Source organism: Oncorhynchus nerka, linkage group LG9b (genome assembly GCF_034236695.1).
Source record: "Oncorhynchus nerka isolate Pitt River linkage group LG9b, Oner_Uvic_2.0, whole genome shotgun sequence".
Classification (NCBI taxonomy): Eukaryota; Metazoa; Chordata; class Actinopteri; order Salmoniformes; family Salmonidae; genus Oncorhynchus; species Oncorhynchus nerka.
Window position 1 is genome coordinate 2,612,625 of NC_088424.1, and position 27,397 is coordinate 2,640,021.

The 27,397-nt window shown below is 45.1% G+C and overlaps 1 protein-coding gene across 2 annotated transcripts; it reads left to right on the forward strand.

The window, feature by feature from the left end:
• LOC115114107 (neuronal tyrosine-phosphorylated phosphoinositide-3-kinase adapter 2-like) lies at window positions 1–27,397 on the forward strand. 2 transcript variants are annotated; one of them, XM_029642097.2, is made up of 6 exons: window positions 1–805; window positions 13,830–14,152; window positions 17,201–18,280; window positions 20,443–21,486; window positions 22,390–22,487; window positions 24,869–27,397. In XM_029642097.2, exons 2-6 carry the CDS (start codon window positions 13,870–13,872, stop codon window positions 25,082–25,084), a joined length of 2,721 nt encoding a protein of 906 aa, XP_029497957.2. In that variant the 5' UTR covers window positions 1–805; window positions 13,830–13,869; the 3' UTR covers window positions 25,085–27,397. The 2 variants fall into 2 exon arrangements, with proteins under 2 accessions (XP_029497957.2, XP_064869349.1); XM_065013277.1 differs by lacking the exon at window positions 1–805 and adding an exon at window positions 4,061–4,258.

A 27,397-nucleotide genomic window follows, 5' to 3' on the forward strand; every position in this document is an offset into this window, starting at 1 on the left:
CCGTGGTGCTGAAAAGAGAAAAACACATTCAGACACACAGTAGGTTCAGTACGGCCATGAGAGAGAGAAAGTGAGAGAGCGAGCGAGAGAGAGAGGAAGGTAGAGTAGGCGTGTTCTTTGTGTTGTGATCCACGCTTCTGAAGCCTGGACTCATCTGCTGTGGCTCAGGCTAGCAGAGAGGAGCTCTGTGTGGATGAGAGAGGCAGTGGAGGGATGCTCCGACTGAACACCCCCTGACACACACATACACACACCGCTCTTCTTTTCATCTACGGGCACGAACTGCACCTGTGGCACACACACACCTGGAAAGCCGAGGGTTCATCGGATCAGACAGAAAAAGCCACGAAGAACAAGTGAATTCATTCTGCAGAAAGTGGCTGCAAGTCAAGAGGAGTGTGTGCGAGGCTTGTTTGTGTCTGTCTGTTTGTTTGTCAGTGAGGATGTGTGTGTGATGCTGTTAGGGTCTGGTCCAGTGCTGCTGCCTCCTTCCGTGCTCTGTAGCATGTGCAGATGAGTGTGAAGCTGACCCCTGGGTTGGAGTCTAGCATCGTTTGGACAGGGACTTGGGTCTCGGGTCTCTCCGGCTACCCACCGGCCTTGCTGGCACTGCCCCTGCCCTGGAGTACTCCTCTGAGCAAGCCTTACTGTCGGGAGCGTACAATGGCTACTGGACTTCCCTGTGGATTTAAGTGGAATTCTGCACAGATGCTCCAGGATCTGTCCGAGTTGTTCAGCGGCTCGCACTGGACTCACCTGGAGAACACCGCTTTGGCCCTCAAGTCAGCAGGGACACAGCTCCACTGTAAGTAACACACACACACACCTTCTCCTAACCTTGTCACGTGCCAAATATAACAGAATACAACCTTACTGTGAAGTGCTTAGTTACAAGCCTTTAACCAGCAATATAGAAAATATAAATAAAGGAAATATTTACTAAATAAACAAAAGTAAAAAATTAAATCCAAATTTACACAAGAAAATTACGTAACTATAACGAGGCTATTTACAGGTTAGTCGAGGTAATTAGTAAAGTGACTATGAATAGACAATAAACAGCGAGTAGCAGCAGTGTAAAAACAAGAGGGGGGGGTCAATGTAAATAGTGATGTACTGGGCCGTACGCACTACCCTCTGTAGCGCCTTACGGTGAGATGCCGAGCAGTTGCCATACCAGGCGCTGATGCAACTGGTTAGGATGCTCTCGATGGTGCAGCTGTAGAACCTTTAGAGGATCTGGGGACCCGTGCCAAATCTTTTCAGTTTCCTGAGGGGGAAAAGGCATTGTCGTGCCCTCTTCATGACTGTCTTGGTATGTTTGGACCATGATAGTTCATCAGTGATGTGGACACCAATGAACTTGAAACTCTTGCTTACATTGAGGGAGAGGTTGTTGTCCTGGCACCACACTGCTAGGTCTCTGACCTCCTCCCTATAGGCTGTCATCGTTGTCGGTGATCAGGTCTACCACTGTTGTGTCGTCAGCAAACAGCGCCATTGATTTCATAGGGTTCACCTTTGTTACCTGATCCTCTGTATGATGAGGGAAGGTTTTCACTGACCTAGCTGTGCAATTTTTTTGACACCACTCGAGAATATCCCCATACCCCCAGTGCCACCGTTGCCTAGATACGGACGTGGTGCGCCACTTTCATTCCCGTTTGGGGGAAAAGGCTGCCTTGGATGACCAACTGTTGCAATCAATGTCACCTAAGAAGAGGATTGGATGGAGAGGGCAGTAAAAGTGAGGGAAAGATAGGATGTGGGTTAGGTTCGGAGCTGCAAAACAAAATTTTAAGAGAAAAGATTGAGTAACAAATTGCATGCACTGGAGAGAGAGCATCTCCAACAGATATAGCTGATTTTAAACGAGAGAAAAGATAAAAGAAAGAGGTGAAAGGAAGGGAAGAGATGATGAACTGTACAGGACCATAGGAGGAGAAACAGGGCTGCAAGGTTTTACTGAAAAACAGTGTGATAAACAAGCTGATCCCAGTGCTGCACAGCGCTGCAGGCTTACAGGGATTACAGAGGCAGGCTTAATTCAGCTCCAGCAGTGTTTGAATCCTGCGTTGCCCCCCCCCCCTGTCACTGACAGAATTTTACCTCTGCACTGAACACATCCACTTAACATGTCCACTCATCACTTCAACACTGAGATTTCACGGTGGGCTTCAAAAGTGCTTCACCACTCAGCAGCTTCATGAAACCACTGCGCTTTGAAACTATGGTACATGGACCAAAATTCAACCACTAGATGCAGCGTAGAGGGTCGGCACTCAGAAAAAGATGCAAAAGTGCCCTGTGCCTATGCATCAATGATAAACTTCAACTATGAGATGCAATTCTGCAGCATTAACTGTAGCGCTCCAGCCACAAGCTAAAACACAGTTCTGTAAATTAGGTCTGTCTCTCGTCTCTCTGTGACCCTGATTTAAAACTGGGCCCTTTTAAAAATGAGTGGTCTCTGGAGCAAACCGGAACAGACTGCCCCACGTGCAGTTAAACTCACTAACCCCAACGTCGAGGTTATTCATGGACAGACAGAACAGACAGACAGTAGAGGTATAGTGTGCCAGACAATTATCTGGTCTTTCTAAGTTAGCCATGCCATCCATTTGGCTGCTCTCCAAACTCTCTGACTCACACACACACGCACACTCGCGCACACACACACATTTACATTTACATTTAAGTCATTTAGCAGACGCTCTTATCCAGAGCGACTTACAAATTGGTGCATTCACCTTATGACATCCAGTGGAACAGTAGTGCATCTAAATCTTTTAAGGGGGTGAGAGGGATTACTTTATCCTATCCTAGGTATTCCTTAAAGAGGTGGGGTTTCAGGTGTCTCCGGAAGGTGGTGATTGACTCCGCTGTCCTGGCGTCGTGAGGGAGTTTGTTCCACCATTGGGGGGCCAGAGCACACACACACATTCACACACACACACACACACACACACACACACACATTCTCACATGCACACATGGACAGACAGACAGACAGACACACACACACACACACACACACACACACACACACACACACACACACACACACACACACTGTCCCCCAGGTCCCCTCCCCCCACTCCACACACAGTCCACTCAGTGCTGCTCACACGTAAACAGCACGAGTCTCTTAGGCTTATCTGAAAACATTGACCTACATAAAAGTGTGCGTTCTCTTCTCTTCTGCTACAGACTCCTGCAGGACACATTGTGCTGTTGCACGCACACACATACCGGTACACACACATTCCCTCTCAAACAGCATCTATGCACAGTGTGCACTCTGAATCTACGTGCTCACTGAATTCGCACACCTCATGTCAGATGCTCAATGGTGCGTTTGGATGTGGCTGTAAACAGTGCTGTTTTCACCGTCCATTCCTCTCATATGAGCGAAAGCAAAGGGGTTGACAGTCGAGCAGCCGTCAGGAAAGAGGCTCTTTTTCCCCCAATGGAGCATCCTCCTTCACGCAGCTCGCCTGTGACGCACAACTGTTTGTGGAGGAATCTTATAAAGAATAATCTTGTGGAGAAGCGGGCAAAAGCACAAACCAGATTATTTGATCAGGAACCGCAGCAGTTCTACGTGTAAATCCAGCACAAATCACAGGAATGCACATGAGTGCAATCGGTAGCATAATGCCTGATATTCTGTATGCGTAGTACGTGACGTTGAAGGACTTCTCAGTACTGTATGTTGCTTCATCCTAAGCCTAAGGCTACTGTCATTCGGTCGGGTGTCATTTGTTTTCCTTCTTTCATCCGTAAGTTCTTGATCCATTGAAGCCATTTCTCAGGGCGACTAGACAGTGGGGCCCCTTCAGAGTTGTGCGTTTGTACTATATGTTTCCCATGCTCCAGGGGGGATAATGATGAAACTTGTGGTCGCAGCCATGACGCAACTGTTACCACTAATACTAACAACCCATTTATAAGCAAAAAAAAACCACCCATACACAGCCACCAGCCACCGTAAACATCACTGAGCCCACTATACCAAATTTGTCATTAACACTACTCTGTGTTCCTCTCGAAGAAGGCTGCCGGATCGCTTGTGAAGAATGATGAGCTCCAAAGAGGAAGAAACTCTGAGATTTCTCCAGTATGTTGAAGATAGCGGACTAAGAGCCTACAGCGGGCTGGTCTCTCAGAACCTGGATCACGCCAGGAATGAGAGGAACAGGATTTACCTTCAGGAGAAGAACGACAAGAAGAGAAAACAGGAAGAAGCCATAAAGAGGTAGGAGACTTAAAAATGTGTTCGTACACCTACAGGACACTCCTTCCAAAACCTGGGCCGCAGACCTTTGAGAAATGATACAAATATACAGGCACGTCATGCTTGTCTATAGACGTGAGATGTCACACCATACTAGTGTGAGGACTTAACGTTAAATGTAGCAAAGCATCAACGACAGTCATGCATCTTATAATACACCTGAAGACACACACACACACACACACCGCATGCTTATACAGTTATATATAGATTCACTTATACATGATATGCTTGTAAAGTCGCAGGCTTAAGTTGCACTGTGCTGCTGATGCCACGGACCTCTTACAATTACATGTACAGCCTCCAAGACAATGAATCTGGCCCAAACGAGCCCTTAGGGCACCTTGTCCAATCTTTCCCACGTCTGCTCCACATCGTTTGGTGTGCACGGTGCACACCACTACGTCGGCAATGTGAAAGACGGTTGTTTAATGTGAGAGGCTCAGCGATGTTAGGATTTTAAAAGTTGTCTAGTGTTCCGCCCGGCGTTCTGGTGTGCTATTCTGATTTGGAGCAAAGTCTTGTATGGCGTTGGTCAAACTGTTGAGTTTCCATACACAACAGAGAGGAAAGGATGTGTGTACTGTTTGTGGTTCTTGAGCGGGTGTGCATGTGTGTGCGTGCGTGTGTGCGCGTGTGTGTCTTGGGTGTGTAACATGTCCTCAGTCCCTTCTGTTAAGAGCTCACAGTGTGTGCGTGTGTGTGTGTGTCCCTTAAGCCATGGCATATTGCTATACTTTGGGGTGCCAGTGGGTCGGTGCGGGCCTCTCTACGGAGTAGAGTTAATTTATCATTTACTGACTTATTTGGGACTTGTCCTTGGCTAGAGGTCGTCCCTGCCTGCTCCACTTGATGGAGAGTAGTTTTAAGGTAGCCTGGTCTCAGATCTGTTTGTGCCGTACAGCCAACCCTTATGGTCATTGTTTGGCATGGTAACGACAATAGGACTTGGCAAGACGGCAGAAACAGATGACAACAACCATAGGAGCACAAACAGATCTGGGACCAGGCTAGATTTAGGGAGATTGTGATCATAAAATTGATGGATGAGCCCACGTTCACTATTGGACATAAATGCACTAAGTGTGTGATTGGTTTAAGGTTGTTTTTAATGTAGGGTCTATCAACAGAACTCTAGGCTATATTTGTTAGCTGGCTAATGATGGAAGATTGGGCCAAAACTCAAAACCAGTCATATATAATGTACATAATATTATTTACTAACTGAGAGTTTGTAATTTCAGTCATCTGATACAGTGGTTACAAACACTCCTACAAAGCATTGGAATTTGCATTGGAATAGTCAGTAGTGTCTTGCAAATGTTTGCGTCCTCTTTCATCCTCTGTCCACGTGAAAGTGAGGCAGAGGAGACTGGTTGTCCTTACTTGGGGCTATGTAGCGGCACCACGTGGCATCCGAAAGCTGAGCGAATAGGAAGTGGCTGCACGACATGGGCAACACGTGGAGCCGGCGTGCTTTGGTTGTGTGTGAACAAGTAGGCGCTGTGGAGGCAAGTGTGTGGTTCGCCCATAAAAGACATGACAGCAGATGGATAGAGAGGCGTCTGGTTGTGTACTTTCCAATGCTACATGTTAACAGTGGTAGCAGAGTTCCTCGACAGATTCTCATTCTACAAGTGTTTGCGACATTTTCTAGGTCTAGGGAATGTGTTCCAAACCTGAACAGTCATCACTCTTTAAGCCTTGTACGGCATTGATTGCTTTCACCTGTTAAGCTCTGCAAATGTTGTGGAGAGTGTCAGGTATGTGCAGTGTATGTGCAGCTTTGGCCATTTAGTGTCTTCTTCTGATAGTAAATCAACTACAGTTGACTCGTAATATTATAGTAGGGGCCAGCAAAAAGTCCCAGGTCCTCCAGTCGTATGACGAAACGTTCTGTGGAGAGCACAAGAAACTCATATTACTTTTAACTTAATAAACACATTGCAGCAAAAGTTACCTAGCACACCGACAGCGAGTCTGATGTCATCCTAATTTTGTACCCATTCCAAGGGAGGTGCTGCCTTGAGGAAAGTGCTATCTAGTGTCCTGATATCTCTCTATCCGTTTCTCAGCTGTTGTCAATGTAAAATATTAATACACAGTAGCTAGAGGAAGAGTATAAAAAAAATAGCTGGATTTTGGATGAGGCCTATAAGTAGGTCAATGAGACGACCCATTTTTACAGTAACTGATGGAGGGAGAGAGAGAAGCAAAAATAAAGAGAGATAGAGAGGGGGAGAAAGAGAGATATACGAGAGAAAATGGGAGAGAGAGAATGGGAGAGAACGGGAGAGAGCGAGAGGGAGGGGGAGAGAAAAGAAACCTGTTAGAAAGAGATTAAGTGTGGAGAGCTCACTAGCAGGAGATGTGTTCTGCCTGGTGACAGCTGGAACAGCCGCAGGCCAATCAGAGCACCAAGTTGGTTTGAGTGAGGAGGGTCTTCCTGCCTACAGTGCCATCCCACTTGTGTTTCCATTGTATCTGAAGGAGTAGTTATTCACACACACACAGGGATATACACGCACAGGGTTGTTGTCGGGCAGTTCTGGTTCTGTGTCTACTTGTGTCTCTATGTGACTTGGAATGTGCAATATGTCACCAACAAACAAAATAATTGGGTTTATGTGTGAGATTAATTGTAAGGGAAAAGTCTGTCTCCATAACACTCCGTGTGTATTGTCACACACACACACACACACACACACACACACACACACACACACACACACACACACACACACACACACACACACACACACACACACACACAAACTTAGTTCTGTTCTTTTTGGGTGTCTTATTGTGCATTCAATGTCACATAGACTCAAGTAGCCTACTGACACAGAGCCAGAACTGCCCGACGACAACCCTTCATCCAACTGTTCCTTGTGCACCTGTGGTCTAAGTTCCAGCCAATCACTGGGCAAAGATCCTATAAATAACACACACATACAGTCCAGCAGTTACACACCTGGTACATACACAGTTCTGTATGTGTTAATGTTCATGGGTGCTTTCCTGCAGACGCCTGTGTGTGAGCGAGCAGAGCTTAATTATTATTACGTCTGATTATGATTACATTATTATTGTCATTTCTGCAGAGTATATGAATTAAGTACCACCATGTTGTAGTGAAGCCATATTTCCACATTGCATGCATAAAGTTTTTCCAATTCTAGGGAAATAACAAATGATTATGAAATAACAATAATGTTATAACATTAGCCGATCATTTCTGCAGCGTTTATGAGTGCAAAGCAAAAGCTACAACCTGTCACTTGATTTACTACACTGAAAACAATGAAGATTCTTAAAGGGTTCTTCCTCAGCTGGTATGGTTCCTTGGGGAACTCTTAGCCGATAAAGAACCTTTGAGTTAAGTGGAGGTTTCTTGATGGGACATCTACAGTTCTTCGGGAATTCTTAAAGGTCTTGAAATATATGGAAGCCTGCAGATGGAAATATATGGAAGCCCGCTCCTCCGCTCTCTCCACTGGCTTCCAGTTGAAGCTCGCATCCGCTACAAGACCATGGTGCTTGCCTACGGAGCTGTGAGGGGAACGGCACCTCAGTACCTCCAGGCTCTGATCAGGCCCTACACCCAAACAAGGGCACTGCGTTCATCCACCTCTGGCCTGCTCGCCTCCCTACCACTGAGGAAGTACAGTTCCCGCGCAGCCCAGTCAAAACTGTTCGCTGCTCTGGCCCCCCAATGGTGGAACAAACTCCCTCACGACGCCAGGACAGCGGAGTCAATCACCACCTTCCGGAGACACCTGAAACCCCACCTCTTTCAGGAATACCTAGGATAGGATAAAGTAATCCTTCTCACCCCCTCCCCCCTTAAAAGATTTAGATGCACTATTGTAAAGTGGCTGTTCCACTGGATGTCTTAAGGTGAACGCACCAATTTGTAAGTCGCTCTGGATAAGAGCGTCTGCTAAATGACTTAAATGTAAATGTAGATGTGTCCCTTTCATGGCATACAGAAAATTGGCCAGTGTTAACTTCTTTGGGCTGTAGGCAGTATTGAGTAGCTTGTATGAAAAAGGTGCCCAGAGTAAACTATACAAACATTTGGATAGAAAACACTCTGAAGTTTCTAAAACTGTTTGATTGATGTCTGTGAGTATAACAGAACTCATATGGCAGGCAAAAACCTGAGAAGAAATCCAACCAGGAAGTGGGAAATCTGAGGTTTGTAGTTTTTCAACTCTTGGCCTATCGAATACACAGTGTCTATGGGGTCAAATTGCACTTCCTAAGGCTTCCGCTAGATGTAGAACCTTGTTTGATGCTTCACTGTGAAATGGGGGCGAATGAGAGGGGAATGAGTCAGAGGTCTGCCAGAGAGCCACGAGCTGGTGACGCGCATTCACGTGAGAGTTAGCTCTGTTCCATTGCATTGCAAAGGAATTCTCCAGTTGGAACATTATTGAGGATTTATGTTAAAAACATCCTAAAGATTGATTCAAAACATCGTTTGACATGTTTCTACGAACTGTAATGGAATTTTTCGTCTGCTCCAAGTGATCCTAGTGAGTTTGAATTTGTGAACTAAACGCGCAAACAAAAGGAGGTATTTGGACATAAATGATGGACTTTATCGAACAAAACAAACATATATTGTGGAACTGGGATTCCTGGGAGTGCATTCTGATGAAGATCATCAAAGGTAAGTTAATATTTATAATGCTATTTCTGACTTCTGTTGACTACACAACATGGTGGATATCTGTTTGGGTTGTTTTGTTCTCTGAGCGCCGTACACAGATTATAGCATGATGTGCTTTTTCCTTAAAGTTAAAAAAAATCTGACACAGCGGTTGCATTAAGGAGAAGTGTATCTATAATTCCGTGCATAATAGTTGTATCTTTAATCAATGTTTATTATGAGTATTTCTGTAAATTGATGTGGCTCTCTGCAAAATCACCGGATGTTTTGGAACTACTGAACGTAATGCGCCAATGTAAACTGAGATTTTTTTTATATAAATATGAACTCTATCGAACAAAACATACATGTATTGTGTAACATGAAGTCCTATTAGTGTCATCTGATGAAGATCATCAAAGGTTAGTGATTCATTTATCTCTATTTCTGCTTTTTGTGACTCCTCTCTTTGGCTGGAAAAATGGCTGTGTTTTTCTGTGACTTGGCTCTGACCTAACATAATCGTTTGGTTAGCTTTCGCTGTAAAGCCTTTTTGAATGTGGACACTGTGGTGCGATTAACAAGAAGTGTATCTTTAAAATGGTATAAAATACTTGAATGTTTGAGGAATTTTAATTATGGGATTTCTGTTGATTTGAATTTGGCGCCCTGCACTTTCACTGGCTGTCGTCATATCGATCCCGTTAGCGGAATCCCAGCCCAAAGAGTTATTAATTGCTGTTGATTTTTCTGTGTAACACTTTTTGTGTTGATTCAGGAGTTAAATTAACACTGTGAAGAGTTAAATTAACACTCAGTGGCGTAAAATAACCCCAGTGTTGGTGACAATAACCAAAGTTGAACCAAAACCATGCCCATCGTTATCATATTTCCCAGCATGCTCTACTGCAGGTGGATTTTAAGAATTGTTTGTTTCAATATCTATGTTTTGCATGTATACAATTGATTAATTAATCGTATTCTACTCAAATATAAATAACATACATTTTTGTCAACTAATTCAATCTGTTACTATGGACTGAGGCTATTGCACCCATTACTGAAATTATTGTTCCACTTTATATCATCTCATATCTTAGTCTTCCTAACACTGGCAGTCATTCTGAAAGCAAATGCTGGCTATCCCCGCTTCCTGGATTCCAATAGGATTTACACATCACTTTGCAAGATGGCATAATGTGCCGTTCAGGCCTGATGTGGCCTGTAAACCACGAGTTTCAGGCTACTATATTAGGGTAAAACTAGGGTCTCAAAATAAGCCTTATGAATTATGCTGTGTTAAAAAATAAATGTTTAATGATAACACATTCACTTAGGATTTCACATGGTGAAGGACACAGGACTGAAAATGTATGAATGCAACAACCATGTCTCTGTAGCAAACACAGTTATTGGTGGTACTGGTAACTCAAAAATGTACTTGAAAGGCACCCTGAGAAATATGCAGATTTTTCTCAACAATAGGGTGTTAAGTGTGTGTGGTTCTTCATAGAACCATCCCATTTAAGGTTCTTCAGAGAGCCTAAAATGGTTCCCTTATGGTAGGGCTGCACAACCCTTCCTGGAGATCTACCTTCCTGTTGGTTTTCAGTCCAACCCTAATTTAACACACCTGATTGTACTTATTAGCTGCTTAACAAGACCTTAACTAGCTGAATCAGATATGATAAATTAGGGTTGGACTGAAAGCCTACAGGACAGTAGATCTCCAGGAAGAGGGTTGGGCAGCCCTGCCTAATGGCATCGCCCTGAAGAACCTTATTTGGTTTCAACTTGAACCTTTATTTTTAACAGTGTACATAGGGAGAATAATAACTCCTGCCATTCAGATACCATGATTAGTGTGTTCATGGTTAAAAAAAGAATAGGAAAGTACCAAAGAGAGTGTTTGAAACAGGCACGGTCTTCTAGGATACATAACATCAGCTGGTGCCAAGCTCCTCTGGGCACAAGGCATGACCAGGAATATACACTGAGAGCTGTGTGATTTTTCCCTCCCTGGTCTTGAAAATGCCAGCTCAATGCTACCTCCATCATGTGCGTGACTGGCACGGTCCACTGTAGTGATTCATAACCTGAGATCCTGGAACCCTCAGGTGGTGTGTGATAGGTTTGGTAGCTGGAGGAGGGTAGGTGTCATATAGCCATCCACAAGGGAGGTCTACAGGTTCAAGGAAAGAGTCACCCATTTTGAATGCTACATCTCTGAGCGATGTTCTATCGATTCCTTGGGTCATTTCATGTCTTCATGTGTATCTGAGCTATTGCCGTTCAAGCATGCAGAAATTCGCAATGACACAGCATTGCGATAAAGCTGCTCTCACTAGACTGATTGCAAAAACGTCTGTCATGCATGTCAGATTTCAATACTGGCTGATGTCATAACGCGGGAGCCATTTAGAATATTTCTCCAATATTCCGACCTCGAGAAATGTGTCATTTAACAGTGGGTCCTCCACATGTCTCCTATTTGTCTGCCTCTTCAGTCCAGGGTGCATTGCATGGTGCCATTGCAAGGTCGTTGCAAATATCAGACTGCGAGGCACACTGATCTGTAGATTGAACATGGTGAGATTGTAGACTCCTACATTTATAGTGCCGTTTGTTTAGGCGATTTTACAGCTAACTAGCTACTTCACATGCTGATATTGACTTTGGTAGTATTGTGTGTAGCTACATTTGCTAGCTAGCTACCTAGCTTGCTAGTCAGCCAGCCCATTGAGAGAGCATTGCGTGTGTTGTAGTCGACTTGATCTGCAACAGTTTTCCACAACGATTTTCAGATGTTGCATACAATCTTAGTATAACAATAAAATGAAACATTTGTTCACAAAAAAAAATTATATCACATATTAGTGTTATTTAACACTGTGAATTTTAGGAATTAATAGTTTTGAGTGGATTTTTCCTTTTAATAACTACAGATCGAGGTTTAGGACTTGGGAGTTGTAGTCTCTCATCTGTTCGTTTGTTGTGCGGAGCTGGACAGCAGCAGGCTTTGTGTCTGGTTTCCGTGGGTACCCTGTTGCTAGGCAAAGTTAAGCCCCTAACCAATGAACCCAACCCTGCAAGCTCCTGCTGCTTAGCAGCTGGCTTGGAGTCAGTGGGAGTCAGCAAAGTCACACACACATAAAACGCAAACATCCACCCACCCCCGCCCATGCATGCATTCAAGCATTTGTACGCACACAATGCCACTTAATGTCACAATAATCTTCCAACTTTGTATTTTGACTGACGCATTGACTTGTATGGATAAACTCTTAGACTTAATTTCCACAATGTGGGCTAAACCACCAAAAGATACCAAAAACACAAAAGGTTTTAGGTTGGTTTTCCTATAACTAACTGATTCAGTGCAGATGATTGATTCCCCTCAATGACAGTAACTGGACAAAAACGGTTTAGAATACTAATATGTCAACATCACTGTTTCTGTCCAACTAGTCTTGATGGAACATTCATTCTATATTTTCCAAAACAATTTGGTCATTCCAATTTTCGAACCTTTTCGAAGAGGCACTCTGCAACTGGAGTACTGTCTCCATCAGGGATGAATTACATGTGGTTCAACTCTCATCCACTGACATTGTGAAAACTCTGTATCAAGTGCAATGAGGAGTTTGAGTTGTAGTTGAGCACCAACAGAGAAAGATGCATAAGTAGGGAGGAAGTACACATTCAACACAGCAGATGATGCACAGTAGTTTTGAATGGGCACTGTGTGAGTGGGTGTGTGCATGTGCAAAAAGTTCTGTAGGTTTGTGGTTGGAGACAGAATAATTGTTAGGCTATTTGCTTTTGTCATTTTTCAACTTGACTTACAGGTATTTACTCTGATTTTTCATAAATGTATTCAAGGTGTTGACCATATACTGTACCACAATCAACACATTTTCGTATCTGACAATATCTGATGATATAGGGCTATAAAAACTAAGACAAAAAAAAAATGATTCAGTCGCCCAACTAGACTACTTCCTACTTTTGTCCACCTCATCATCTCCAAACTTTATTTAAACTTTCGCCGTGATATATTCTGTTGGCTGGTGACCTTCTAAATAAAAAAATAGTACTTGAAATGAAGTCACCACCATCTGGCAGTAAGAGAGTCAGAAATCAACTCTACAGTCCTGTGACTGTTAAAGCCCCATTCTGCCACATGAACCACTCCATTCAGGCTAATCATCCGGGTTTTTAAAGAGGGATCGATGGTGGCCGGAGTGGGGAGACTTCCATCGTGTCATTGTGTCTCTGCGGCTGGGAGCGCTGAGCTAACCATGCCCAGGGTTAAACACAAATCAATGGCTACCCACAGAGAGATTCTCTCGGCTGAGTGGCACTAATGTGGCTCTCATTGTTGACGCTTGCATCATTTGAGCACTCATAAAGAGAGTAGGGCAAGCGGAAACACACCCACGTGCACAAACAAACATCGAAGTAGAACTCTGTGTGCTATTTTTGGTTGAAGTTCTTGTGAAAGGGCAGACTTCCAGAGGTGAGGGAAGGACTGATGTATCGGTGATGTTTTAAGTTGACTAATTATCTTTATAGATTAATCTTTGTCACAGTAACTTACAACAACTGTTTGAATGAAAGATTGATCGATTTATTGTTTATTGTTTATTTCTGGATCAATCATTTTGGATTTGAAAGCAATACATTTCATCTTTATAGTGTTCAGTGTGGTTACATTTGCTTGGTTTTCCATCCATAATAAATTGTTTCTATGTCGAATGCAAAGATAGTTCTATGTACCGTCGTGCGTTATGACACGAGCACCGACACTATCAGATTCCAGACCAGTCGTTATGTATCATAACATAAACATCTCTCTCTCTCTCTCTCTCTCAGGACGGGCGAAGAGGTGGTGACTGAGGGGAAGCTCCTGCGCATGGGCTCCATGACAATGCCACCCCCCCCGGAGCGCATGCCCGTGCCCCCCTATCTTGCTTGCGGGCCGGGCTTCGCTGTGCGCTCCCAGTCCCTACACTCGGTGGGTGGGGGCAGTAATGGCGGTGGGGAGGAGGAAGTGGGCAGCCCCACATCCCGCAAGCAGCCCCCACCCAAACCCAGGAGGGACCCGGCTACCAAGTTGAGCATTTCCTCTGAGACAGTGGACCACAGCCCCACCTTGGTCTGTAGGGGCTGCAGGGCCAATCCGGACAGTTGTGATGGTAAGTATGGAATGGCACGGCTAGCTAAGCAAAGTAGCTAGCTATAGCCTGTAATCCAACGTAGCTAAGGCAACATGGGCTTAGTACACAACTATGAAAAAATACTACCCGACGCACAACTACACAAACACACAAGACCTGAGAAACACTCTGAGCAACACTACACTACAATATGCACTGAGTGGTTTATGTGTGACAGCGCTGTACAGCATTCCTGTCTGACTTTACATAACAACAACACAATTTGGCTCACACGCTCACACTGACCATCCACTGCAGTGGGACTGAATGAGCCCTTACAAGCCAGAGTGCAGTGAGTGTACATGAGGTTGAGTGTAGCAATGCGGATGAACATTGGCTTCTGGTGAGTGAGGCTCTGCATGGTCATTCAATCTCACTGCTCCTGACGGTCATGAATGGTGTTTATGTAGGCCCAGTCGGCCAGTTTTTTCCACTATTATTGGATGGCGGATGTGCGAACAGACTTTATTTTCATCATACTTTTTTCCTCCCCACACGGACATGTTGCAGTGTTAGATTCCCCCCGCTTGAGATTTCACCACAGGAGGCTGCTGAGGGATGAACTACTCATAATAATGTCCGAAACGGAAACCGTGTGTTTGATGTATTTGATACAGTTCAACCTATTCCGCTCCAGCCACTAAGACGAGCACTCTCTCCCCAATTAAGGTGCCACCGACCTCCTGTGGATTTCACAGCAACACAACCTGACTCTAGTAACTCATTCAGGCTTGAGGAGGTTGGAAGGGTGCGTGCAAAGTGACCGGTCTCCTTTTTGATGAGCTGTCGAAAGCTAACCGCTTGGAAAATGCCTCCACACAGCATGTGCAACCTACAGTATCTGTGTTTTACAGTGTCTGCTCATCCGTTTTCCTCCTTAAAGCCCACAAAGATCCAGTTTACATTTTGCACAAGAATGTGCTCCGAGAATGGGTCACATCCGGAGAGATCTGAATTTGATGTCCTGGTGTGACTCGTTTAGCCTTTATCCACTTTGTGATCGGCTCTAGCATGAATCCTCACCAGGTAGACAAAAGTGATCCTCTCTGCGTCTGTTGTGAGGGAAAAGTGTCAGAGGTCACTGTAAGTCGTTGTTGCATGCAATCGGCAATTCCCCTGAATTTAATAATAACAGCAGATCTCAGAGGAAAGCAGATTAATGAAACGATCGACGGAAGCGGGACACATTGGGAAAAAGATGGTTACTGTTACTAGAAAATGTAAGCAGAGACAAGCTATATTTGAATGGATCGACATTCAACCATCGCTAATCAGATATAATTTGTTTGAACTTTATTCACTATAAAATCAGTAGTGTGGCCTTGTGGATACTGGGATGTGAACCAATAGAGCATAAGAGCCATAAATTCAATCACTGTTCAGCTGTAGACCTATATCAAATGGCATGAAAACATTTTTTTGTTTGTTGGACAGAAACAAAGAACACCTGCTAAGCAAGGAAACCACTAGTGAAGAAATTAACAGGCTATTAAAGTATTCTAGTCTTAAAGGGCTGTGAGAGACTTAAAGGTGAATATACGGCCGCATTCGACTGCGTTGCAGTTTGACGTGTGTGCCGATGTGATGGTTGGTTAGGGAGTTGCCCTGGCTGTCTCAGATTGGAGGGGATCACTGTGTGCGCACAGATCTTCCTCTGCACCACGGCAACCATCCCACAGAAACAAGACCCCCCGTAGCCCGGCCAATCAGAACAGCGGCAGGCAGCGAGGGCCAATGAAGCTGTGGCAACGGTTGAGCTCTAAGGCGTCCCGGCCAATCGCCATCGGAGTGTGGGGGTGTCCATCACAGAAAGAAGGGTTGTTGCGTGAGCCGGAGCAGGCTCTGCGCCCGAGCAGGGGGGAGGGGCCAGTCGGAAGCAGAATTCATTCAGGAGGAGCGATTGACCTAGATTCCTTTTCCCCTAGGAGGAGAGGGGGTGTGGGTAAACACATCCGCTACGGGGGAGGGGGCGGGGGAAGGGAGGCGGGGGAGGATGAACTCATCATCTGTGCGTGAAACAGATCTCAAGATCCACCATGCAACCCAGTTAGCATAATGATAGTAATAACAGGACACACATCCGAGTGCGGAGACACAAATTACACTGACACATAGCCACATCAACAATTGAAAAACACACGCACACACACGCACGCACTGAACCACAGCTGACTGTGCTCAAATGAGGGGTTGGGTGAAGTGCGGAAGAGACATTTCAGTTGAATGCATTCAGTTGTTCAACTGACAAAAATATATATATATATATATATATATAAAAATATATATATATATATATATATATGCTATTATCATCTGGTTGAGAAAATGGTGCCGGGATATAAAGCCCTGTTGAATTTACAACCTGTGTTTGTGCAACCTGTGTTTTTATGTGCACTTGTTGGAGGAAAACAACATATTTGCCCTTTGCCTGTGTGTGTAGTAGGGAGAGATTTAAGTTCAGAGACGATGAATGTGAATATGTTGAGGTTGGGTTGAGGTTATGGATGTACTGTACATGAAATATTTCAAAGGGATGAATGGTGTGTGGGTGGGTGGGTGTGTGTGTGTGTGTCGTGATGGCGGTGGTGAGTCATAGAGAGGAGCGTGCGCCTGGACCATCTGGCGTCTGAATTATTAAAGGTGTAAAATCTGCAGTTTGAAGGAGACATGTTCCAGCTCTTATCTTCCACTTACATCTGACCAACGGGAAAAAGGGACACACTTATACACTACACTATTTGACCTAGAAATACACTCTCTCTCTCTGCGCTACAATATACTGTAACCAGAACATATCTAGCCTAAAGGAACACCTGTCTCTATATGGCTGTGATATACAAGACCCAAATGGATTCACTGCAACGCTACGTCATACCAACCTGAAAAAACCCACACAGTTTGACTCAGATACACTTAACTACTACATTGCCGTATATCTGACCTAAAAACAAAGACATGTAAAACGTAATAATACAGGGAAGGTTTACTATGATATGGCTAACACGTTTTGTTTTTTTGCTCCTTCAGCGCCACAAGGCTGCGGCGAAGACTGCAAGAGGGTCCCTCCCCCCAAACCCAGGAGGAATCCCAACACCCAGCTGAGCACCTCCTTCGATGAGTCCTACATCAGGAAGCACGGAGGCTGCAAGGGTCACTCCCCCTCTGCGGAGCGCGAGCACAACCCCTCGCCGCCGAGCGACGAGAGCCCCAGCCACCACTCCGACTCGGATGAGCCCGTCTACATCGAGATGGGCGCCAGTGTTGGGGGCGGGGGGCAAACAGAGGCGCCCAGGAGTGAGGACGAGGAGCCGGACGAGTCGGTGTATGAGGAGATGAAGTACCCCCTCCTGGATGACATGGACTACCGCTGGGACCCCCCGGGATGCCGCTCCGCCTGCCCCACCCCGGCACCACTGGACCCAGAGCCCCTCAGCCGCTGCTCCACTCCGCGCAACATCCCCCTCTGCGACATTCCCGCGCCCTTCCCCAACCTGCTAACCCACCGGCCGCCTCTCCTGGTGTTCCCCCCTTCACCAGCCCAGTGCTCGCCAAACTCAGACGAGTCCCCGCTCACCCCTCTGGATGCACTGACCAAACTGCCCATGATGGACAACCCCGGTGCCTACAGCAAGTCACCCACCTCCTCTTCCGAGCCCCCCTTGGCGCACCTACGCCGGGAGCTGACCGCCACGCCCACCTTGACCGTGTCGGGTCGCTCGTCGGCCCCGCCTCTGCCCTGCACCCTCTACAAGTCCTCGGCCTCCTCGACCCACGGCTATCAGCGCAGCCACTCAGCTTGCCCCTCGCCCGTCAGCATGGGCCGCTGCCTAACTCCCCTCAGCCTGATGCGTGCGCCACCCTTCGACGCCCCCATTCCCTTTCCAGGTGGGCTGCCGCGCAGTGCCTCTGCCACGCCCCACGGAAAGGGCTCGCCACCCCAGGACTGCGTTGCTGGGGGCAGGCTGCATGGGTCAATGCAGAACGTGTCGACGGGGCGCTCACGCACACCGACCAGCCCCCTGGACGAGCTGACCAACCTATTCACCGCCGGTAGGAACATGATGAAGAAGAACACCAGCGGAAGGAAGTCGAAGGAGCCCGGGGAGAGTGAGTGTCAATCATTCAGTCAGTCAATCAATCAGTCAATCAACGCATCACATCATCTATTTGTCAATCTAGTTACAGAATCAGTCAACATGAACATAGAGGTAGAGTAAAAAAAATAGTTCCTACACAGGTATCCACTATCCAGTCTGATCCAAACTGACTGCCATGCCATAACCCACAGTGTAACATTGACACGTTTGTTGACACGTTGATGCACAAACTACAGCAATGGCTCAATTTTTTTTGTGAAATGATTTATTCGTTTTCTCATCAGTGTCGCGTTAATATAAACCCCTTTTCATCTGGTTAAACAACTTCCAATCCCACTAAATTAGGAGATGCTGCTGCTGATGTTTGCGGTGGGTGTTTGTGGCTCTTTGCAAGCATTTCCTCTGTGAGCCCGTTTAATCTATGCCCACCAAACATAGATTGATACAGATCATATGATTTAATCTGGCCCGGATTAGGGAGTAAAGCGGTCGTCATGCCTCTCAAACCACGCAGTGGCATTAAGCCACCGCACAGCATTACTCTTAAATATGTAAACATGTTTAAACACAGGAGACCAATGCATCCAGTGCAGTACTTTTCCAAAATTGCACAAATGGTGAATCCAGATAGTTACCCAACTCCAGAGGTTAATACTTATTTATAAAACTTCAGAACCGGTTTTCCATGTTCATGCTTTGTCAACCATCCTGTAATCTTTATATTCAATCGTGGATTTATTTATTTAATTTGTATGTATAATTCAGCCATTGATTTTCTCCTAATTAATGACCCCTGTTGACACATGGCCTGAAATTTAAATGGGCCTAATGCAAAGGAATAAAATATGAATTTGTGTTTGAAACCACATAGGCTATTCATTGCATATGCACACCATACTGTATTACAAATTGTAAAAGAGTAAATTGTGTGTAGGTATCCAGGACTTAATTATGGTCACAAGAGCAGTGAAGTGTGTTATTGGGTTTTTATCAGATTGGCTGATGATTTGGAGAGAGATCTAACATAGCAACTAACTCCATGGGGGAATTCCCACTGGTTGAGTGCATTTGAACCCATCTCGGGCTATACATAAAAAATGACTGGGCACGTGTCAATCTGTTCTTAACTCCGAGAGCTTCATAGCAACCACCAACTCCAACCCAGTCATAGCAACAGAAGAAGGAGCCTCTCTTATTTGCAGCATCCCTCCCTGTGGGGAAGTGGGCCAATCGCAGTGCAGGTCACTCCAGCTTCCAACTGATCATGTGCAGCAGCAGTAGGCTTCCTAAGAGACAACCAAGACATTTACACCTGATTAGAGAGTTCTATTCCTATCTTGGCCCAATCAGCTAGTAAAGATTGAACCAATCAGGGAAACAGCTTCACAGTCACCAATCAGGAGAGAGAAAGAAGCCCCAATCTATGACAGATGCTGACTTCCTGGAATTGTAACACCAAAATCTTCTCTGAATGTAGGAAATATTGGTTGGTGGTTCTGGCAAATGTTTGCATCTGGCCTTTTATGCAAATTCTGTGTATTTCTTAGCTTTAATTGGCTTGTGGGATCATTTGTTGGCTCTGTCCTCTTCATGCATATGCAGTAATGTCTTATTGATGCACAGTTTTGTGTTGTCTTTTAGCCTAATAGAGAGAGACAAGCAGAACATTACAATTGCCATGTATACCTACTGCATTGTTTTAGAAATATTTCACCAAATATGACCGATTAAAACAGCAAATAAATGTGTTAAACAAGAATGCATTGAAAGTGGTTACTGAGCCTTTACCTACCCATTGGTAATAGTATCTATGCACAGCATTTCCCAGTAATTCAGGCAAAAGGACCTTGTCTCATCCCAGTGGTTCATAGCACCCACAGCGCATGGGTGAAACCAAGTGGCCGTATAGCGTTAGTGCAGTGCTTTAATACAATCGTTCATTTTTATATAGGTTATGTTTACTAGTTATGTTGTGTTGAAGTAACAGAATATGGCATTGGGCCACAACTACTAACTAATTGGTAAGGACATGCAGGAACTTGGCATTTTAAGATTTTTGACTGTGTTTCTCCTAGGAAATAACAGTAGATACCACTAGGCCTAACTAATAACTAGGGACTTAAAGAAACTTGGTGTTTTCTGGTGTCTGACTGTGTTTATCCTCTGTTATAGCCGAGTCCAAGTGTAAGCCTAACAGCGAGTCCAAACGTGACGGCAAGGAGCGGCACAGTCACAGCAAGGAGTCCAAACGGGAGAGCAAGGAGTCCAAACGGGAGAGTAAGGAACGTAGCAAAGAGTCGTCTTCTCACAGACGCGACACCAAGGACAGGGGCTGTAGCAGTGCTGAACCCCTGCCTATCAAACGGGACAGCAGAGACCGGGGTTGTAATAGTGTGGAGCCCTTGCCTATGACAAGAGACAGTAAAGATCGGGGTTGCACAAATATTGAGCCCCCGCCTGTCAGACGGGACAGCAAGGACAGGGGCTGCAATAACATAGAATTGATGCCTAGACGCAATAGCAAAGACAGAAGTGTCCACTGCATGGAGCCTTTACTGAGGCAGGACAGTAAAGACTCTCCCCGGAATGGTGTGGAGTCCAGACCAGACAGCAAAGAAAGGCTCAGCCACCAGAACCCACCGGAACTTCTACCCAGGCAAGATAGCAAAGACCGAACCAGGAACGAAATAGATTCGAGACATGACAGCAAAGAACGAATTGATCAGCCACCAGAGCTCCTACCCAGACAAAATTGCAAAGATTCACCCAGAAATGGCCTTGAGTGCAGACGTAATAGCAAAGACCGAGACAGGGCGAACTACGGCCTGGAGTCTAGACAAGAGGGCAAAGAACGAAGTTACAATGGAATGGAGCTCTTACCCCGACAGGACATCAAAGAGTCCGCCAGACATGGCCTTGAAGCCAGGCGTGACAGCAAGGACAGAAGCTGCAATGGCTCAGAACTGCCCCCCCGGCGCGATAGCTATGGCAAGAGTGCCAATGGGGTAGATCCTAGGCGCGACAAAGACCGGGTGGGTTACAGCTCAGATGTCTTGCCCAGGCGTGATAGCAGAGATAGGGGGACCTACAACCATGAGCAATCAAAAGCACAAGAGAAGAACGGTGTATCAGGGCAACAATCATCGACGGCCACACCAACTCGGCATGGAAGACCTGCTGGCAGTCCGCCAATGATGTTGGGAACTGGCAATACAGGTGAGGATAGCCTATTTTAAAATGCACATGCAGCTCAACACAACCAGACACAAGGAAGTGACTGTGGTAAATGATTGACACGCACTAAACATGTCCTCATCAAGCACAATAATCTGCAAAGTTTAGAGATGCTATACTGTTGATTGCAATAACATGCAAGTAGCATATCCATAATCAAACAATTTGAACATTCTCTGACTGGGTTACATGGGTAACTAAAATGTACATAAAACAAAGGTAGTTCTTCAATCAAGTACAAGGGTGGAGTAAAAACCCGCAGGCACTCGGGTGACTCGGCCCTCTGTGGAATGAGTTTGACACATGCTGTAAAACAACACATTTCACTGCACCTATCCGGTGTGTGTGACAATAAAACATATTTTGAGTGTGCTTGTTAGCTAGCTTGCTAGGCTAATTTAGTTAGCATATTGTCCGTCACCTTGATTGTCATTTGAAGACAATTTGAATTAATTATACGGATATTTCATACTAAATCAGTCAAGTTTGAAAATTAAAAGAACAAACACAATTTTACACATTTCACACGAAATAAGAAACTTACCTAGGCCAACTGTTCTCATCAGGGTGCAGTTTCAAACTCAAGAAAGGTGATTTCCTCTGGTTTGGCGGGAATACTGAGACCAGGTGCAGGTGCCCTTTGAAACACACTGTAGTCTAAATAGCTAGAAGCCTAGGCTACACAACATAAAATGAAATGTGATTCCAAGTGTTATCTTATAGACAAGACATAAAACATGCTGAGAGATGATTGGTAAGGGTTTGCGATTGTGATTAGGCTTATAACTGTGTATTGCTTCACCATAACTTTTAGTTTTGTTGCATATAAACTATTAAAAGAGTCAACTAAATGTATTAATTTAAATACATTGTCCCTCTTTATAGAACTGAAACCAGCACTTCCGAAGTATGGCCGCTCCTTCTCTGCCCCAGTTACACCCTCTCCCTTGGGGACCCCACAGAGGCAAGCACCAGAGGCACAGGTAATTCGATGAGATATGCTGCCAATAAATCTACAATTATCGAGAATTTCAATAAACATTATTCTACGGCTGGCCTTGCTTTCCACCTGGCTACCCCTACACCGGTCAACAGCTCTGCACCCCCCGCAGCGACTTGCCCAAGCCTCCCCCATTTCTCCTTCACCCAAATCCAGATAGCTGACGTTCTGAAAGAGCTGCAAAATATGGACCCCTACAAATCAGCCGGGCTAGACAATCTGGACCCTCTCTTTCTAAAATTATCCGCCGAAATTGTTGCAACCCCTATTACTAGCCTGTTCAACCTCTCTTTCGTATCGTCTGAGATCCCCAAAGATTGGAAAGCTGCCGAAGTCATCCTTCTCTTCAAAGGGGGAGACACTCTAGACCCAAACTGCTACAGACCTATATCTATCCTACCCTGCCTTTCTAAGGTCTTCGAAAGTCAAGTTAACAAACAGATCACCATCCATTTCAAATCCCACCATACCTTCTCCGCTATGCAATCTGGTTTCCCAGCTGGTCATGGGTGCACCTCAGCTATGCTCAAGGTCCTAAACAATATCATAATCGCCATCGAAAAAAGACAATAATGTGCAGCCGTATTCATCGACCTGGCCAATGCTTTCGACTATGTCAATCACCGCATTGTTATTGGCAGACTGGGGAGGCAGGGTAGCCTAGTGGTTAGAGTGTTGGACTAGTAACCAGAAGGTTGCAAGTTCAAACCCCCGAGCTGACAAGGTACAAATCTGTCGTTCTGCCCCTGAACAGGCAGTTAACCCACTGTTCCTAGGCCGTCATTGAAAATAAGAATTTGTTCTTAACTGACTTGCCTAGTTAAATAAAGGTAAAATAAATCAAATAAAGACTCAACAGCCTTGGTTTCTCAAATGACTGCCTCGCCCGCTTCACCAACTACTTCTCAGACAGAGTTCAGTGTATCAAATCGGAGGGCCTGTTGTCCGGACCTCTGGCAGTCTCTAATGGGGGTACCACAGGGTTCAATTCTCTCTGTATACATCAATGATGTTGCTTTTGAAGCTGGTGATTCTCTGATCCACCTCTACGCAGACGACACCATTCTGTATACTTCTGGCCCTTCTTTTGGCCATTCTTTGCATTAACCTCCAGACGATCTTCAATGCCATACAACTCTCCTTCCGTGGCCTCCAACTGCTCTTAAATGCAAATAAAACTAAATGCATGCTCTTCAACCGATTGCTGCCCGCAACTGCCCACCCGCCTAGTATCACTACTCTGGACGGCACTGACTTAGAGTATATGGACAACTACAAATACCTAGGTGTCTGGTTAGACTGTAAACTCCCCTTCCAGATTCATATTAAGCATCTCCAATCCAAAATTAAATCCAGAATCTGCTTCCTATTTCGCAACAAAGCATCCTTCTCTCATGCTGCCAAACATACCCCCATAAAACTGACTGTCCTACTGATCCTTGACTTCGGCGATGTCATTTACAAAATAGCCTTCAACACTCTACTCAGCAAATTGGATACAGTCTATCACAGTGCCATCCGTTTCATCACCAAAGCCCCATATACTACCCACCACTGCAACCTGTATGCTCTCGTTGGCTGGCCCTCGCTTCAAATTCGTTGCCAAACCCACTGGCTCCAGGTCATCTATAAGTCCTTGCTAGGTAAAGCCCCACCTTATCTCAGCTCACTGGTCACCTTAGCAGCACCCACCCGTAGCACACGCTCCAGCAGGTATATTTCACTGGTCACCCCCAAAGCCAATTCCCCCTTTGGCCGCCTTTCCTTCCAGTTCTCTGCTGCCAATGACTGGAACAAATTGCAAAAATCACTGAAGCTGGAGACTCATATCTCCCTCACTAACTTTAACCATCAGCTATCAGAGCAGCTTACAGATCATTGCACCTGTACATAGGTCATCTGTAAATAGCCCCCCCCAACTACCTCATCCCCATAATAATATCTTGACTTGCACATTCATCTTCTGCACATCTGTCACTCCAGTGTTTAATTGCTAAATTGTAATTATTTCACCACTATGGCCGGCCTTTTTATTGCCTTAGCTCCCTAATCTTACTTCATTTGCACACACTGTATATAGGCTGTTCTATTGTGTTATTGACTGTTTGTTTATTCCATGTGTAACTCTGTGTGGTTGTTTGTGTCACACTGCTTTGCTTTATCTTGGCCAGGTCGCAGTTGTAAATGATAACTTGTTCTCAACTGACTTACCTGGTTAAAAAAGGTGAAAAAAAATACTAATAATAAAACAGATTGGCCCCTACTGGAGACCTGGATCAATATCTATCTTGTTTTCTTTCATTCTTGGGAAGTGCTTGATTTACGTTCCCTGGTTGCCTACTGCTCTTCTCCACTTTTCCCCAGGTACCCAAGATGCCGTGGATGTGTGGGGACAGCACCATGCTGGAGCAGATCGAGAGGAAGCGCACCCTATGCATGGAGATCCGCTCCAGGCAGCGGCCCCCAGACAGAAACCACCCAGAAAGGAACCTGTGCAAGCAGAAGAATAACGGGGCCAAAAAGATCCAGCCGCCCCCGTACCCCACTCAGACCACTGTGTTCTGGGACACAGCCATCTGACTATAACCAATGATTAACTATAACCCACTTGGCCCCACGCCCAATCCCCATCTAGACTTTGTGCCTACTGATCGGCCTACTCCGCATCACGGGGGTCAGGGGCAGCCAATAAGAGCAGGGAGGGGATCGCTGATGTCAAAGGACAATGGTGGTTACCATAGCAATATTTCCGCTTGTTCAGGTTGTAATGTTCTCTCATCATCACTGGTGATATTTGATATTTTTCTATTTCAAGTGACTCCATGTAAAATACTTAGTACGAATAAATATTTTCTAAACAAAAAGGGATAAAGCAGCAAAAACTATGTAGATGTAGAGCAATCCAATGTTTCTTTTATGTTTTCGTTTTGGTATTTTACATTTTAAAGCATAATCTATCACGGATAATTATTTATGCCAAATGCTCAATGAATTTCCAGTACTCAAAGCATTCTTTTGAATGGAGGATATTCTGACTATCAGAGCCATATATTTCGATCTAAATACATGGCTCTGGTTGCCATTAGCCCTTGGGCCAATGTGTTCTAGTATGTACAATACTTAGTCCTAGAACAGGTCAGGAATCTTGTGCTTCAGTTTGTAAGTTTACAAGCTGTGTAGTCAGTCAGAGCCTTTGACAAGGATTTATTTGTTATGAGATGGGTTGGCTAGCATGTACATAGTACACAACACTAAGATAGAAACGAGGGTGGGTCAGGGAGATAAACCTAAGGACAAACCTATTATCCCAAACCAGCCTGCTGAGGTAAATTGTTGGTGAGGTTGCACTTTGCAAGGGTTGGTTATCTAATATGGGTTGGTGGCAATAGCTGGCACAGGTCAGCTCTCCTACTCTGCCAGGCACATTGAGGGCATCTTCCCACAGAGTAGATACGGAACTCAATCCACACCAACAACCAGCCGGAACAATCCACGCCTGAACTTTTAGACAAAAACTTAAACTTACGGCAGAATATGTGTATATTATGCACTTGCTTGAGAAATAACTTTGGAAAAATGTGCTTATATATTTTTGGGTAAAATGTAGAGTAGTAGAGCGGTGCCATGTAATACGTTATCACTGGTTGGCTGGGTGGTATGATCACAGATGATTGGCTGTCTGTGACATGCCGTCATCCGTGACTGGCTGTCTGTGACGCATTGTCCCCTGTGATTGGCTGCTTGGCAGCATCCATTTTAGGGATCAGATGATAAGGACCTATGGGTGGCCACAGCTCTGCCCAAGTATAAGGACATGGGTTACACAAGGGCCTACAGATCAAGGCTTTGTAAAGTAAAGATTAATAATGAAAAACTGCACTACCCATCATCCTCCATCACACTGAATTAGGCTGGATCCATGTCCAGCTACCCCTCCACTCCCCCTCTACCTTCTACATCATCTAAAGAGGTTATCTTTTGCACGTAAGAAATGCAATGTCTACATTGCCAAACTGTTTTAGATGTACCCCCCCCCCTCCTATTCCTGTCCTCCATAGACCAGCATGCACCTGCATGGGCAATAGGGGTGTGACTAAAGTCATGGGTGACTCAGGAGTTGCCTCTAACAGTTGCTCCAGGGCCAGATTTCTTAATGATCTCCTAGGTTAAGGTTAGGATTTGGGTAATCTAACTATAGATCTGTGTTGGGGGATGGTCCTACATCAAGCGATGAATCCCTTTGAGGTTGTTTAAGGTGCAGTGTACTGTAGTGCTGTTGGGGAATAACATGGGTGAGAGACCAATAAACGGCTAGATCTCCAAATCTGTCCATTCATTGGCAGACATGAGCAGCAGTCCTACAGGAATGGAGGAAAGGAAACCTAGGAGTAGCATGAACAACCTAACTGGTTAAGCCAGTGCAGTACCCCTTCCATTGAGAAATCAACACGGAGGTCCCACCGAGTCCTTTATACCTGTATGTGTGTGTGAGTGTGTGTTAGTGTGTGTTAGTGTGTGCCAAGCTACACTGTATGCAGGTCAACTCTGAAATGATTGTTGTAAACATGAACTTTTCTGCCCCACACGGTTGGTCGGCGCAGGTCTGAAATGTATAACGATGTACAATCTCTTTTGTGTCTGTATAGAATATGTGCACTGTGAAAGGTAGAGAGAGCACAGCACTGTGAAAGGTAGTGAGAGCACAGCACTGTGAAAGGTAGTGAGAGCACAGCACTGTGAAAGGTAGAGAGAGCACAGCACTGTCAGAGTCATCTGTCTTATTTCTAAAAAGGAAAAGAAGAAAAAAAATGTTTGCGAAAATGAAGTACTGTATGCTGATTGTCACATGGGTTCTGTTGTCGATAGAAATAAATATGAACTTCAACCCGCTGT